The sequence below is a fragment of the Podospora bellae-mahoneyi genome, chromosome 6 (genome assembly GCF_035222275.1).
Source record: "Podospora bellae-mahoneyi strain CBS 112042 chromosome 6, whole genome shotgun sequence".
In the NCBI taxonomy this organism is placed as follows: domain Eukaryota; kingdom Fungi; phylum Ascomycota; class Sordariomycetes; order Sordariales; family Podosporaceae; genus Podospora; species Podospora bellae-mahoneyi.
In genome coordinates this window covers 3,481,081-3,494,916 of record NC_085885.1, presented here as the reverse complement: position 1 = coordinate 3,494,916, position 13,836 = coordinate 3,481,081, and the positions used below count along the sequence as shown (strand labels likewise).

Below are 13,836 nucleotides of genomic sequence, written 5' to 3'. Positions count from 1 at the left end.
GCGGCCACACACTCACCTCTCCTCCCCTTTGTGGACAGGAGAAAGGTGGGATGTTCCCTGGGCAGTGATCACAAGGGAATTACAGTTCCCTCTCCCTCAGCCTCATGACCCAGCTAGGCGGTTGGACTCCTTTGTAGAACATCCCGCAAACTTCTCTGTCCCTGTTTCCGTGATGCCTCTCTCTCCTGTGCCGGCAGCCAACGGCACTTGAAGTCTACAACACATCTTAGTGCGGCTTTTAAAGAGGGAGCTATCCGCTAATTATAGGCCAAGCGCAGCGAATCTACCTTCTCCCCGCAAAGAGCTTCACCTCCCCAGACACACAGCCTGACCTTATCCTCCCTCGGTCGTCGGTTGTCATTATTTCTCTCACCCCCATCCACGAATCGACTTTTAGCAAAAAAAATGAAACCGAGAATACAACGGCCCTTATGTCCGCGTTGCTGTATATGTACACCCTCCCCCGTCCCCCAACCATTCCGCGTCGCCATTGAATGAGGAGGGGACCCTTTCCCACAGTTCTGGAGGTGGATTCTTTTTGGGACAGATTGCCAGGTTGAGCGTGGGGTAGCTCTTTGTGCCCTGGTTATGTATGTATGCCATCCTCGGTAGCATGGAAGGGGCATCATTCGGTCAAGTGGTTGAATTCGCAGAATGGATCCTCTGACAAAGGTCATCCGTTAGAATAAGCCTCGAGTCTGCCAGCCTGAGGGCACAGCATCGGACAGACGGATGACTGCGTCCCTGGCCAAACAATGGCTCTCGGTTGAGTTCAGGTGTGACCTGCATTCATTCTCTCCTGAAGTCTTGTGGGTGTGTGGAGGGGCATGTCTCGACCGACGCCAAGCGCGGGTCGAGCTACACACGCCAAGCCTTTTCTCTGGGGATTTGCATGTGAAATGCGTCAGCCAAGGGCATTTTTGGGTTCGCGATGGTATATATTCAACCCTATTCCCAGGCGATGATGCTAACAGTGTTGACATGAGCAAGGCACAACATTCAATAGCAAGTGATCATGGTAATCCATTGATCCGCTAGATACAAGTGACCGATAGTAAACGCATGCATGCCATGTACACCATTTCCTTCTCTGATACGGACTACACCTCCTCTGCCCTCTCCCAGATTAAGCGTGCGTGAGCCATGCTCCCTATCTTTCCTCGGACCAAAAACCAATGAGGAAGAGAAACGACGCCATGGTTCCAATATCAAAAAAGTGCCCCAGTGTACTCCAATCCAGACCAGCCAACATCTGACCAAAACGGACCAAAACAGAAAGAGAGCATCGACTAAACCAAATCCCCACCCTCTCCCTAGAAGATGCTGATGCTATTTGTCGACTTGTGAGCCTGGGAGAGCGGACTCCGTCCTACGCCACACCAGCAGCTTGTGTCCCCTTCCCGCTCGACCTGCAACGTGATATCAATGTTGTGTTCAAGCAGGTAGTTGCGCACACGATCCCGCACGTCCTCCATGTCCATGCCCCGGCCCGCCACAACGTGCATGACACCGAGCAGTTTATTCGCCGGCCCGCCCTCACTGTGCCGGTCATCCATCCAAAACTTGGGCGCCGCGTAGCTGACCACACCCTTCAAACCTGTGATTCCAGACAGGGTATCGCGCAAGTTATACTCGATCTCGGGTGGAATCGTAAGCAGTAACCTCCTTGCCGAAGACTTGACCAGCGGCAGCGCCGAAAGCAAAATCAGGAGAGCAATGAGGAAAGAGGCCAGAGGATCCCAGCCAGCCCACTTATAAAAGTGTGTAAGAATGGTCGATACGATAACAGCCGCGCTTCCCAAAGTGTCGGCTAACACATGAAGATAGATGCCGTACATGTTTTCGTTGTCGTGGGAGTGCGAATGCGAGTGACCGTGGGCATCCTTTTTCTCATCCCTGTGGTCGTGATCATGGCCATGGTCGTGTTTGTGATCGTGACCATGCGAATGTCCACCACAACCACTATGAGAGTGCCCATGATCATGTCCATGATGATGGTGCCCGAATGCCGCCATGCCCACCAAATTGACCAGTAGGCCCAGCGTGCTGACCACAAACAGCTCTCCAAGCCGTTTGGTTTCCCTGCCCTCCATCATGCGCTCACACGCCTCAATCATAATTTCGACGCTGATGAGAATCAGAAACACACCGTTGGCAAAACCGCTCAACGTCTCGATTTTGCCAAAGCCGTATGGGAACCGCTCGCTCGGTGGCCATTTGCTCGCAACGGCAGCAAACAGGCCGACTGCCAATGCCACGCAGTCGAAGAACATATGAATGCTGTCACTCAACAGACCAAGGGAATCTGTGACATAGCCGTAAAATGCTTGGATCATCATAAACGCGAGGTTGAGTCTGCACAGCGGCAATGGTTAGTCGGCGAACCGAAAGCATAATAGCAAAGGGGGACAAGAGATGGCACATACGACATAAAGTAGAATATTCGGCGAGAGTCCTTCTCCACTACCACCGCATGGACTAGGGGCCACCTCGCGATCCGCGGTAGCAAGAACTTTGTGAATCTTGACCGCTCCACCGAGTGATCATGGCCATGACCGTGGCCATGGTCATGATCATGACTGTGCCCATGTCCGTGATCGTAGTCATGGTCGTGGGAGTGGTCGTGGGAGCGTGTATCGGCGCGCACTCTGGAAGCCGGCGGTTGGTATATCCCGGCGGCGTCGAAGCTGGCGCTGGTTGGTGTAACCAAAGGCTTGCCTCCCAGTGTCGACTCGGTCCTCCAGTGCGCGTTGGAACTCAACGTCGGCCCGAGATTTAGTGGCTTAGGGACGCTCGAGTTGGCTCGGTGGTTGGTGTGGTTGATGTCATGATCCTGGCTGCGATTGTGGGAGTGACCGCCATTAGCTCTGGACTCCTTCCTGCTTCGAGTCGGGCTCAGTCCACCCAGTGATGAGGTGCTATGTAAGTGGCCGTTGTTGTGACCATGGCTGTGGGAGTGCGAATGTGAACGGGAATGCGAACAGCCGTGGTCGGAGGAAGGATGATGTTGATGGATGGCTGTCGCTGGCAAGGCGTATGTCGATGTCATGGTAGCAAGATGTCGTCGAGAGTGACTGTGTGTCGTTGATTAAAGAGTGAGAGGAGCGTCAATGACTCCCGGTGCTATCTGCTGGCGGACATGTGGTTGACGTCGGAGTCGCGGGGAGGGGTTGCGCCGGGGCTGCAACGGTTTTTGATCGTGAAGGATGGCGAATGGGGAATCGATGGGAAAAGTCGCTCGTCAGGCGGGAATCTCGATCAGGCGTCGCCCCAAAATCACCAGGGGAGCTGATCCTTGGCGGTCAACAAGAAAATTCAATTTATTTCAAGGCGTCCAAAAGCAAGACAATGCAGCAAACTTACTCCGAGGGGCAGCCACCGATGATGTCGTGGGACGTCTCGAGACCCGCAATCGCAACGGATTTTGGGTTATTGGACTGTTGGTATCCGTGGTTGATAAACGAACGGCACTGGCTCACTGGACAGCCCAACACACGGTGGCGCGCTGGTTTCACACGTTGTTGGGAGAGAGGATCAGGGAAGAGAGAGATGTCAATATGTCAGAGTGCGGCGGGGGGTGAGTTGAGAGGAGATGGGATGAGACAGCCTGGACTTTTGATGTGTTTCCAGACGGTGAATGTCGTGCTGTTGCTTGCCCCAGATTTGTCCCTCCACCTTCCCTTTCCCTGTCGCTGGACTCGCTGCACACCACGGCCGCCTTCCCTTTTTGACCCCTGAGCCGGGCTTGGGCTGGTGGAGAGGGCTATCAAGGTCCACGGACATTGTGGCTTCTGATTGGTCCAGTGGCTGCGAACGTGTTGACCCCCGGCCCCGCCAATGCATCGCGATGCAGCCCAGACCGCGACCATCCCACCCAGATAATCTGCGTTAATGAAGTCTCACATTCATGACCTATCACTAACACCTCCAACCACACTCCATCTCAGCTTCCTAATTAAGCTTATTAACGCAGGGCTGATGCTGAGGACACAGCTGGCTTCACGAGGCTGAGGTTCAACGTCGACAGTTCAACTGGCACCTGTCAGTTTACCACACGGGGCCCATCGTTGGCTGATGTAAGTTGGGTTGTCAGACAAGTGTAATTCAGCCAACACTTGAGAAACCGACAGATGCCACTTGGCCTTGGTCACTATTAGCCATCGGTTGGCGGAAGTGAATCTAACCCAACAGCTCACAAACGCCAACAGCGCAGACATGGCAGGGCTCATCAGCCTTGTCCTTTTGGGCTTATTAATAGCCTACATCGTCCTGAAGCCATCAAGATACAATGGACACACCACAGGGAAGGGGGTGCCAGTTCACATTCTGGTCCTTGGTGATATTGGGAGGAGTCCCCGCATGACATATCATGCCCTGAGCATCGCCAAACATGGAGGAAAAGTCAAGCTTATAGGATATCTCGGTATGTATTCATCTGTTCACACCCGCCAGTCTCACTCACTAATACCACATATAGAAACCTCTCCTCACCCCGACATCCTCACCAATCCCAACATCACCCTCATCCCCCTCCCCACCCCTCCTTCCCGCCCTCCCTCTGTCCCCTTCTTACTATTCGCCCCTATCAAAGTCATCTTCCAAATCCTCCACCTCTCCTACCTCCTCCTCTACCTCCTCCCCCCCTCCGCCTGGCTTTTGGTCCAAACCCCCCCCTCCATCCCCACCCTCGCCATCGCCAGCCTCACCTCCTACCTCCGCAACTCCCACCTGATAATCGACTGGCACAACTACGGCTGGACAATCCTCTCCTCCACCAAAGGACCCTCCCACCCCTTTGTCTCCCTCTCCAAAATCTACGAAACCTACCTCGGTCGCTTAGGCTCTCACCACCTGACGGTGACGAACGCCATGGCCCGCCAACTCCGCGCCGCCCCCTACAGCATCCCCCCTCACAAACCCATGATCCCCGTCCACGACCGGCCCGCGGCAATCTTCCAACCTATCCTCTCCCCCGACGCTCGCAACGAAGCCCTAGACAAGATATTATTCCCCTCCGGAAGGGAATACTACCGCGCCCTGGTCTCGGGCAAGATGAAGCTTCTTGTCTCGAGCACGTCCTGGACACCGGACGAGGATTTCTCTCTTCTTCTCTCCGCCCTCACCATGTACGCAGCCAGACCTGACGCGGTCCCAATCCTGGCGCTCATCACCGGGAAGGGACCGCAAAAAGAGTATTATGACGACAAGATTGATGCTCTGGTCAAGGAAGGGAAGCTACCTAACGTGAGGATTGCCACTTTGTTTCTACCCTTTGAGGACTACGCCAGGTTGCTGGCATGTGCTGATCTGGGGGTTTGTCTGCATATGAGCTCTTCGGGGGTGGATTTGCCGATGAAGGTGGTGGACATGTTTGGGGCTGGGCTGCCGGTGGTGGCGTATGGGGGGTATGAGAGTTTTGGGGAGCTGGTCAAGGAGGGGGTGAATGGGAGGGGTTTTGAGACTGGGGAGGAGCTGGCGGGGGTGCTGGGGGAGTTGTTGAAGCCGGAGGGGGAGAACGAGTTGAAACACTTGAAGAAGGGGGCCGTGGAGGAGGGGAGGAGGAGGTGGGATGAGGAGTGGGATGGGACAGTGGGGAAGTTGATGGGTTTCGTCGAGGAAAGTTCTTGAAATTCCAAGGGCAGGAGAGGAAGAGTATATGAATGGCTTGATTGAACCGGTTTTCTCGCTTTGTGCTGTCTGGCTGCCATTAACGCCAGCTATTTCGCAAGAAAATTAACATCCCAACTTAATCCTCTCCCAAACTCTCCCTAACACACTGCCTGACCCTTTTCCTAAACTCCCTACTCTTTCCCTCCCTCTCCTCCCTCAACAACACCGCCGCGTCCAAATTCGCCGGACTCTCGTCATTCGGATCCTCAAACAAGCTAATCACACTGAGCAATATCGACTCGGGGCTCTGCACCGGACTCCACCTCTCGCTAGCCTTTTCATACCCCGAAATGTCCTCTTCTGGGGGGTGCAAGATCGAAATACACAATCTCCCGTCGGGATAGATGTTTGGGTGGAACGGGATGGGTGACTGGAAGACGAGCTTGGGGGGCATCAAGGGATAGGTTGGGGGGAAGGTGAGGATGGCGCGGAAGTTGCCTCCTGTATACACATACAAGGTTAGCGATGGGATATAAGGGGGTGGTTGAGAAGCGAAGACAGACCGCCGTAGTATTTACACTCGTCGCTAATCATCAGCATGACTTCCCACTCGAAGATATTATTGTCCGAGACGAGGCCGCATGAAATGCCTGGAATGTCTTTGTCGGTTTGCATTTGTTTGAGCTGTCGCTTGAGGAGGGAGGCGGCCGCTGCTGAAGAGACGCTGGACATGGTGTTGATGATGTGGTGATTGTGGTATGGTGTTGTGTGCTTAAAGCCTGCTAGCTGGGAGGTTTTGGCGGGGTGGTACTGGGAAGTATTTGTTTGAATCACGGGGTCAAACTCGCGGACGAGATTGGGCGTGTTCGATTCAACGCTGGTTTGGTAAGACTGATGTTGTCGTGCAATCGTGGGGCTCCGGGCGTTTGTCGACTTGAATGGTGTCAAGACGATGACATGGGTCCAGCGGCTTCTTGCAGCAGCGGGATCAAAAGCGGGCGGTTCCCCGCCTCCCGAATGAAAACGGCGACAGGGGGTCCCTGTCCCGGTCTCTGTTCCAACCACCATCACGGAATTGGGGGCCTCGAGACTGTTTGCTTTCATGTTCAGCAAAAGATATCCGAAATGATTCATTATTGGGGACGTTATGCAGCCTTACTCTGTTTGCCTGTTACTCTTCCGCTAGTCCCAACCAAATGTTCCAATAAAATCCAAACGCCCACGCCATGCATATGGTATCTTTCGCCCACCCAATCTTTTTGCAAAGACATAACCAAAACCCCCGAGCAAGATACTCATTTCTTCGCCGTCGTCCCGAAGCCAGTAAACCCCATGGCGGCCATCATATCATCCTCGTCATGCTCCCCCTCGATCCTCACATCCTCCCCATAGTCCGTCTTCGCCTTCAACGCCGCCTCCTTCTCCAACCTCTTCTTCTCCTCTGCCTCCTTCCTCTTCCTCCTCCTCTCCTCCCTTTCCTTCTCCTCCTCCTCCTTCCTAACCTCCAACCTCTCCTGCAAGGTGATAACCTGCTCCCTCTTCAACTCCTGCTGCCTTTGCCACAGCGCCTCAATCCTAGCATGCACCTCCTCCGCCGTCGCCTTCTTCACCTGCCCCGTCGCACCGACAGCCCGCTGGTGCTGCATGCTATTCGTGTGCTCCAGCCATTGTAGATTGTCCTTGAACGTCAAGTCGCAAGCCTCGCAGTAGAAGCCAGCGCCCCGTCCTCTTTTTCCGACTCCGGCGCCGGCTGGCACCAGAGACGTCGTGCCGACCATCTTGGAGAAGTCCTGCGTGGCATTGCGCGCGACAGTGAGGGTCTCGGTACCGTCCATGGGCTTGTAGTATTTCTTGCCCGCCAGCTTGGCTTCGTACCGGGCTTTGCGCTCTTCCTTCTCGGCGGCTTCACGGGCGGCAGCTTTGGCGGCGTACTCGTCGAGGTCGTACTTTTTGCGAAAGTCGGTGTCGCCGGCTGCTTGGCCGTAGGCGGAGCCTTTGCCTGTCATCTTGGCGGTTGATGCGACGAGCGGGTTAGAGATGGTAGATAGGTTGGTGGTAATTCTCGAGGACAAGTGTTGGTTTTGTTGAAATGGATTGTTGAAAGTTTCAACGCGCCGCGTCGTGAATTGGTTTGTTCAATGTGCACGGTTAACAGCGGACAACCATCGACCGGGGGGGGGAGGGGGGGGTTTTGAGCACCACTGGAAAGCTTGTCTTTGGAAATTTTGGAGGGGCAGCTTTGGCGGGGTAGGCTAATAGTACGGTACCTTTCCCCTCACCTACCCATCACCGAATTCAAGGTACCCATCAAACTCAACATCGATAAAAAAAAAAAAAAAACAATCTTTCCCACCTCCCCTCCCACCACCAAGGTTCTCCTCCCTTACCACCTAGAACTACACTCTCCTACAGTACCCCCACAGACCACCAAAATGCTCTACCTCGTCGGCCTAGGCCTCTCAGACGAGACCGATATCACGGTCAAGGGCCTCGAGATCGTCAAGCGCGCCTCCCGCGTCTATCTCGAAGCCTACACCTCGATCCTCCTCGTCGACCAGTCCGTCCTCGAGTCCTACTACGGCCGCCCCATCTCCATCGCTGACCGCGAAATGGTCGAGTCCAACTCGGACGAGATCCTCCGCGATGCCGACAAGGAGGACGTCGCCTTTTGCGTCGTCGGCGACCCCTTTGGCGCGACTACACACACCGACCTCGTCCTGAGGGCTCGCGAGCTCGGCATCCGAGTCGCGACTGTGCCTAACGCGAGCATCATGTCTGGCATCGGCGCGGCGGGGTTGCAGCTGTACAACTTTGGGCAGACGGTGTCGATGGTGTTCTTTTTGGACAATTGGAGGCCGGCGAGCTTTTATGATCGGATCAAGGAGAATAGGCAGATTGGGCTGCATACGTTGGTGCTTCTGGATATCAAGGTCAAGGAGCAGAGCTTGGAGAATATGGCGAGGGGGAGAAAGATTTATGAGCCACCTAGGTATATGACCGTCGGGACTTGCGCCAGTCAAATGCTGGAGGTTGAGGAGGAAAAGAAGGAGGGTGTGTACGGGCCAGACAGTCTTGCTATTGGCGCTGCAAGGGTGGGAGGCAAGACGGAGAAGTTTGTTGCCGGTACACTCAAAGAGCTTTGCGATGCCGATGAGCTGCTTGGAGGGCCGCTTCACAGTTTGGTGCTGCTTGGCAGGAGGACACACGAGCTGGAACATGACTATGTCAGGGAATTTGCTGTCAACAAGGAGAACTGGGACAGGATATGGAAGGCTGATTATGAGGGAAAGCATTGAGAATGCTTCAAAAGAAGAAAACAAAATCAATTTTGGCTATGCTCAAGCTTTGCTAGCTCCCCGTATGACGCCTGTTTAATGTCTTGAGATTTTGAGATGCTTCTTTCCGCCCCCGGAACCCTTCTAGTGAGTCAGTCTGAGCTTGGAAACCTCCTCTTCGCTAATCTCGCGCAGCTTGTTCACCACGGCCGTATCGCCAGTCACCACACCCTTGGCCACCTCGGTCAATCTGCCGGCAATGTTCTTGTGCGAGATGGCATAGTGAGCTGTAGCCATCTTGACGCGGATGATGCCGATTCTGGGGTCATTGGCAGAGCCATCGTGGACGCCATCGCCCAAGTCGCCAACCCAGGCCTTCAGATGAGGCTTGTAGTGCTTCTTTACGAGCTCCCGATCAGTGATGACTTCGGTGGTTCCACTGACGGAAGCCCATTCGCCAGAGTTGTTGAGGAAGCCAACGTTGATGTGCGTGTCGGCGGCGAGGTCGTCGGTCTTGCCTGACTCGGTATTGGTGTGGAAGAGGAGGTCGAGTCCGCCGTTTTCCTGGAATTGAATGTTAATATCCGGTTATTGATGGGCTACATGAGCGTCAACCTACTTGACCAGCCAGGGCCATGCATCTGGAGACCAATTGATGGGTCTTGGGGTTGACCGTGGTCATCATGCAGAACTTGGAGGCATCCATGAACTTGCTGAGGTCGTCGAGCTTAGTTTGAGTGGAGACCTGGGTGTCGAGGTTGGCCTCCTTGTAGGGGTCGGGGTGCTTGACGCCCGATGTGTTGGAGAATCCTGAGGACATGATGGCGGTGCTGTAATATGATCTGGTAGGTAGGAGTGCGGTTGTAGTAGTAGTAGTAGGAGTGGTCACGGTGTGAAGTGGGTAGTGTGTTGACTTTGAAGGTTTAGGGTGGTGTTTTGTGTAAAAAGGAGAGCTCCTGACCTGGGATACCTTTCCTATATGGCCCGTCTGAAGCCATGATGTAAGAGGACCCCGTGGACGCCAGAGACGCAGGGTGCCTGAATTGCACCGCGTCATCGAACACCCGTTCTGTGACTTATGAGGGGAAGGCTCGGCCGTTCGAATCGGCGGAGGAATCGGAGGATGCCGCAGCACAAAGGGTCGTTGACGTCAGTCTGAGTCTCAAAGCAGCTCTGTGCGGTGAGGGGCAGCTTAGCTCCCGTGGCTCCTTGCAGCTCAGGCCTGGTAGGTGGGTTGTGTATATGGTAGCTCTGCCGAATTGCTGTTTGTCGGGCAATTAGCTGTTCGGGGTATTATGATAATCGATCGGAATTGGGCATGGAATGAAAGGTCAGTTGCAGACACCTACAGCTCGGGAGCCATCGTGGGATCCCATGATCTTATGGGTACACGACGGCGTTCCGATTCAAGCATCAAACGCCAGTAAGGCGTAGGTGAAAACACCGGCGACACCGAAGATAGCCATTTTCACATGCTATGATATACAGCTCCGGACTGACCCTATTTCTGTGTGAATTGCCAGTCTAAAGGCAAATTGGCTCAGCGAGCGTCTTTGCACTGTTCGATACTGACGGCACTGTTCAACTCCAATACTCTTCCGCATCATCCACGGGATCATGAGATGTTCTATATGTATCTCTCACCACATCCTGACTCATTCCAGGTTGGATTACGATACCTTACCAAACATGGTGCCATCTGGAGGTTCTTCACTTCACGATGCTCTCATCGCCCCCTTCGGGGCCACAAGGTGGCTTCCCAAAAAGGAATCCGACGGTTGATTAAAACTTAAGTGGGGCTGCACTCTTGTCTCCACATCTACAGCTCGCGACGCCCCCAGATCCCGACTGCGACTGGTCCCCCTCCACCCGAAGCTTACCGTTGTTGTTTTCCACTTTTTCATCGATACTTCGGCGCTGCCAATCGCGATAAAATCATTCTGGTAAATCGTCTCTCTCACCCGAATCCGTCACCCGTGAGAAGCAGCTGCCAAAGTGTGGCCGTTGGTTAGGTTACCCCCTCGGCGCGAGTGGCGGGCCACCCGACCGAAATTCCTCGCACCAGCCGCAAAACTCAACGATCCACCCAACAGGGCATCTCTCTGTCTTTTTCATTACCCGTTACCCATTACTCGCTCTTTGTCCCCCCCTTCTCGACGTGAACACAGGAAACCAAACTGGACTCTGTTGCCTCAGATCCCGCTCGAGTCCCGACTGCTTGTGGTATCTGGGCCACGGCTCACCGGAGGTCCCCGGCCTTTTACCAACCGCCGCGGAGCGCCCCTGAGCGCATCCCAAGTTCTGAAGCTTTGCATATAACTCCCACACCAAACCGCAATTCCATGATTGGGGCCCGGCGCTGAGTTTGTTCTTATCGAGCCTTCTGCACTTTTCTTCTAGGTGTGCGGGGATTTGACGTGGGACATAACTCATTCACCCAATCATCCCACCATCACTCAGTCCTCCTCCCTCTTGAACGCTTATCGCCGAACTTCACCACCTCTCATTCGCGCATCTTTACCGTATCTTTCCGCAATATAGTCTACCGTCGCCGTCGTCATGGACATCTTTGATACAGAAAATGTAAGCTTTGTACGATAATTCCCGCAACCTGACTGACACTCTGACTGACAATGCTCCAGTTCGTGCCGCCCTTTGAGCTGCGCGATAATGAAGAGCAGGTGGAAGCGTGGTACAACAACCCTGCGCGGCAAGAGAACAGGCGACTTGCTGAAGAAAACCTGCGTCTCAAGAAGCTTCTTCGGGAGAATGGTATCTCGTGGGACCGTCGACTGACGTTAGATCTCAACGACCCAACAGGCTCTCGCGGGACCTGGGCCGACTTAAAGGCGGCGCGCCGCTCCTCCCGCAGTGGGAGGTCTGACCAGCGATTGCCAAGCCTACCGGTCGAGATCATTCTGTACATTCTTGAGTACTCACTCACAAGCAGCCAACCCATTATCGACCCACTGTCCAAGCTCAACCCCCATGTTCTCCTCCCCGAAGAGAAGAAGATGTCTAAGGCCCAGATCGCCATCAACTTTCTTGCCACGTGCAAAGCCTATCACGATGAAGGAGAGCGTTTTCTGTGGAGAAACAACACTTTTGTCTTTACCGATTGCCTTGCCCTCCAGAATTTCCGAAACCTTGGGCTCGAGCACCGCAAACAGATAACGCACATCACGATGCGGATCACTGCTAGGTACTACGACGAAGACTTCGAACGCGAGCATAGGGCGCCCTACCCGACGTCAAACCCGACACGGAATCCCCTCCGACTTCGAGTAATCCCTCGTGTTTATGACAATACCCTTGCCCGACGAGGATTCCGCAGCTACACATGGCTTCAGGTTGTCGACTTCCTTACCGTTCTGCGACCACCCTTCGATCCTGATCATGACACCACCCAGCCGCGCCCTCGTCTGCTCCCCGCACTCGAGTCGCTGAGGATCGATTTGGTCAACTTTCCTTCCGACTTCCTCACCGCGCCCTCTCCAGTTGAGATGCACGCCTTGACAGGCCACGACCTCTCCATGAGCCTGAAGGAGCTCCAGCTAACTGGCATCCCCGAGTGTCAGTGGGGCTCAGATATGGCAAGTCATCTTGTCAGGATGGTCAGAGACGACGGATTATTTCTCAAGTCGGACTCTACCTATGTCTCGTCCAACAGGGTGCGGAAACAGTCGGACGGCGACTGGGAGCCCAGAGCAGTCCGGGCTTGGAAGGTCCTGGCTGAGGAGTACCTGCAGAGCAAAAAGAAGACTAACGGATCTTCTCTCCCCATGGGCGGTGGTCACCACGGCCATCACTCGCACCACGGGACGGTCAAAATACCAGCTGTGCCCGCAGAAGAAGGGCAACCGGAGACGACGTGGCAAAACCGACGGACCCTGTGGAAGCGCGTGCCGGTGAGCAGGGATAGCGAGGAGCGAGTATGGGCTGAGTTTGACCGCACCACTGGCACCATAATCCTCCCGGAAGAGTATGAGAATCCAGACATGGATACATACGACCCTGAGGAGCTCGTCTGCCACCATTGTCAGATGATGCACTCCCCTTATGACGACGACTATTGATGAAGGAGAAATTCTTTGGTTTCATCACTGTATTATTTTACTTTTCTGTTTCCCCTCCGATTTGGGAACGACATACGACATACTAATATTGCCTTGGTGGCTGGAGAGCAACGACTGAGTCGTGTAGGATTCGAGCAACGAGGAAGCTGGGAAGGCCCTGTACAGCTTTCATCGAGTTTTAGCAAAGTGTCGGGTCACAGCAGAGGCTTACATTATATCTTGTTTTGCCTTTATGTTTTGGTGTGTGTACAGGTAGGTATGGGGTCAAACAAAGCCTATGATACAGGGCGGTGCCTGACAAGTTTGATGTTGTTGATACCCCATAGACTGATGACTAGGTATTTGCTGGCTTGCATTTATTATGACTCAGGTGGTCTTGTACTTAGTTTTTCTTTTCGTTTGCAATATATTGGGGTAGCGATGAATGCTATATCGTTAGCAAGAATGGAGACTGCTAGTGTAGCCAAGAGTGAACCTCTGAAAGATGCCATGAAGTGGTGGGAAGTTGGACCGGCACCCTCACCACAAAATAATTGGCACACAAAAGTAGGTTAACCTATATCGCATGCTTCCGCAGGTATCATCAATAGGCCCTCCGACTATCTTCAAAGGCCTATTAACCATCTTGAAATGCTTAATGATCACCCTGTGAGGCCTTTTGTTTCTTCTAGAAGAAAAAGTAAGTTAGGTAATAACAATTCCACGTTTTGCTGATCCGCAATGAGGATTATTTTAAAGGGAGGGTGACCGGGTACCGTAGCCGAGCTGGACTTTGTGCAGAGAGAAACGTGTCCCTTTTTTTTTCTAAAAAAAAAAACAAAAAAAAAACAAAAAAAATCTCTTCCATCTTTTTCATTATTTCTATGGTATATTCT

General features: G+C 53.6%; 9 protein-coding genes across 9 annotated transcripts; 3 read left to right on the top strand and 6 right to left on the bottom strand.

Moving 5' to 3' along the window:
- Positions 1-102: 102 nt before the first annotated feature.
- Positions 103-478, bottom strand: QC761_0098710 (uncharacterized protein; the record flags this gene model as incomplete). The annotated part of the gene is made up of 2 exons (XM_062873078.1): positions 103-214; positions 288-478. The coding sequence occupies 2 exons, from the start codon at positions 476-478 to the stop codon at positions 103-105; spliced, it is 303 nt and encodes a 100-aa protein (XP_062730074.1).
- Positions 479-1,313: 835 nt separating this feature from the next.
- MSC2 (putative zinc transporter msc2) lies at positions 1,314-3,049 on the bottom strand (the record flags this gene model as incomplete). The annotated part of the gene is given in 3 exon segments (XM_062881350.1): positions 1,314-2,355; positions 2,427-2,956; positions 2,975-3,049. 3 exon segments carry the CDS (start codon positions 3,047-3,049, stop codon positions 1,314-1,316), a joined length of 1,647 nt encoding a protein of 548 aa, XP_062730073.1.
- Positions 3,050-3,123: 74 nt separating this feature from the next.
- On the bottom strand, positions 3,124-3,783 carry QC761_0098690 (uncharacterized protein; the record flags this gene model as incomplete). Its single annotated transcript, XM_062873077.1, has 3 exons — positions 3,124-3,181; positions 3,364-3,505; positions 3,633-3,783. The coding sequence occupies 3 exons, from the start codon at positions 3,781-3,783 to the stop codon at positions 3,124-3,126; spliced, it is 351 nt and encodes a 116-aa protein (XP_062730072.1).
- Positions 3,784-3,904: 121 nt separating this feature from the next.
- On the top strand, positions 3,905-6,051 carry ALG1 (mannosyltransferase). The gene is made up of 2 exons (XM_062881349.1): positions 3,905-4,423; positions 4,478-6,051. The coding sequence occupies exons 1-2, from the start codon at positions 4,216-4,218 to the stop codon at positions 5,626-5,628; spliced, it is 1,359 nt and encodes a 452-aa protein (XP_062730071.1). The 5' UTR covers positions 3,905-4,215; the 3' UTR covers positions 5,629-6,051.
- Positions 5,747-6,744, bottom strand: ubc15 (Ubiquitin-conjugating enzyme E2 15; the record flags this gene model as incomplete). Its single annotated transcript, XM_062881348.1, has 2 exons — positions 5,747-6,111; positions 6,174-6,744. The coding sequence occupies 2 exons, from the start codon at positions 6,742-6,744 to the stop codon at positions 5,747-5,749; spliced, it is 936 nt and encodes a 311-aa protein (XP_062730070.1).
- Positions 6,745-6,905: 161 nt separating this feature from the next.
- Positions 6,906-7,739, bottom strand: SNU23 (U4/U6.U5 snRNP associated protein; the record flags this gene model as incomplete). Its single annotated transcript, XM_062881347.1, has 2 exons — positions 7,140-7,739; positions 6,906-7,031 (listed from the first exon to the last, which is right to left on the bottom strand). Exons 1-2 carry the CDS (start codon positions 7,614-7,616, stop codon positions 6,906-6,908), a joined length of 603 nt encoding a protein of 200 aa, XP_062730069.1. The 5' UTR covers positions 7,617-7,739.
- Positions 7,740-8,042: 303 nt separating this feature from the next.
- DPH5 (diphthine synthase) lies at positions 8,043-8,906 on the top strand (the record flags this gene model as incomplete). The annotated part of the gene is made up of 1 exon (XM_062881346.1): positions 8,043-8,906. The coding sequence occupies one exon, from the start codon at positions 8,043-8,045 to the stop codon at positions 8,904-8,906; it is 864 nt and encodes a 287-aa protein (XP_062730068.1).
- Positions 8,903-10,455, bottom strand: BLI3 (BLI-3 blue-light-inducible Bli-3 protein). The gene is made up of 2 exons (XM_062881345.1): positions 9,505-10,455; positions 8,903-9,449 (listed from the first exon to the last, which is right to left on the bottom strand). The coding sequence occupies exons 1-2, from the start codon at positions 9,940-9,942 to the stop codon at positions 9,030-9,032; spliced, it is 858 nt and encodes a 285-aa protein (XP_062730067.1). The 5' UTR covers positions 9,943-10,455; the 3' UTR covers positions 8,903-9,029.
- Positions 10,078-13,411, top strand: QC761_609270 (uncharacterized protein). Its single transcript, XM_062881344.1, has 2 exons — positions 10,078-11,468; positions 11,528-13,411. The coding sequence occupies exons 1-2, from the start codon at positions 11,445-11,447 to the stop codon at positions 12,959-12,961; spliced, it is 1,458 nt and encodes a 485-aa protein (XP_062730066.1). The 5' UTR covers positions 10,078-11,444; the 3' UTR covers positions 12,962-13,411.
- Positions 13,412-13,836: the final 425 nt, after the last annotated feature.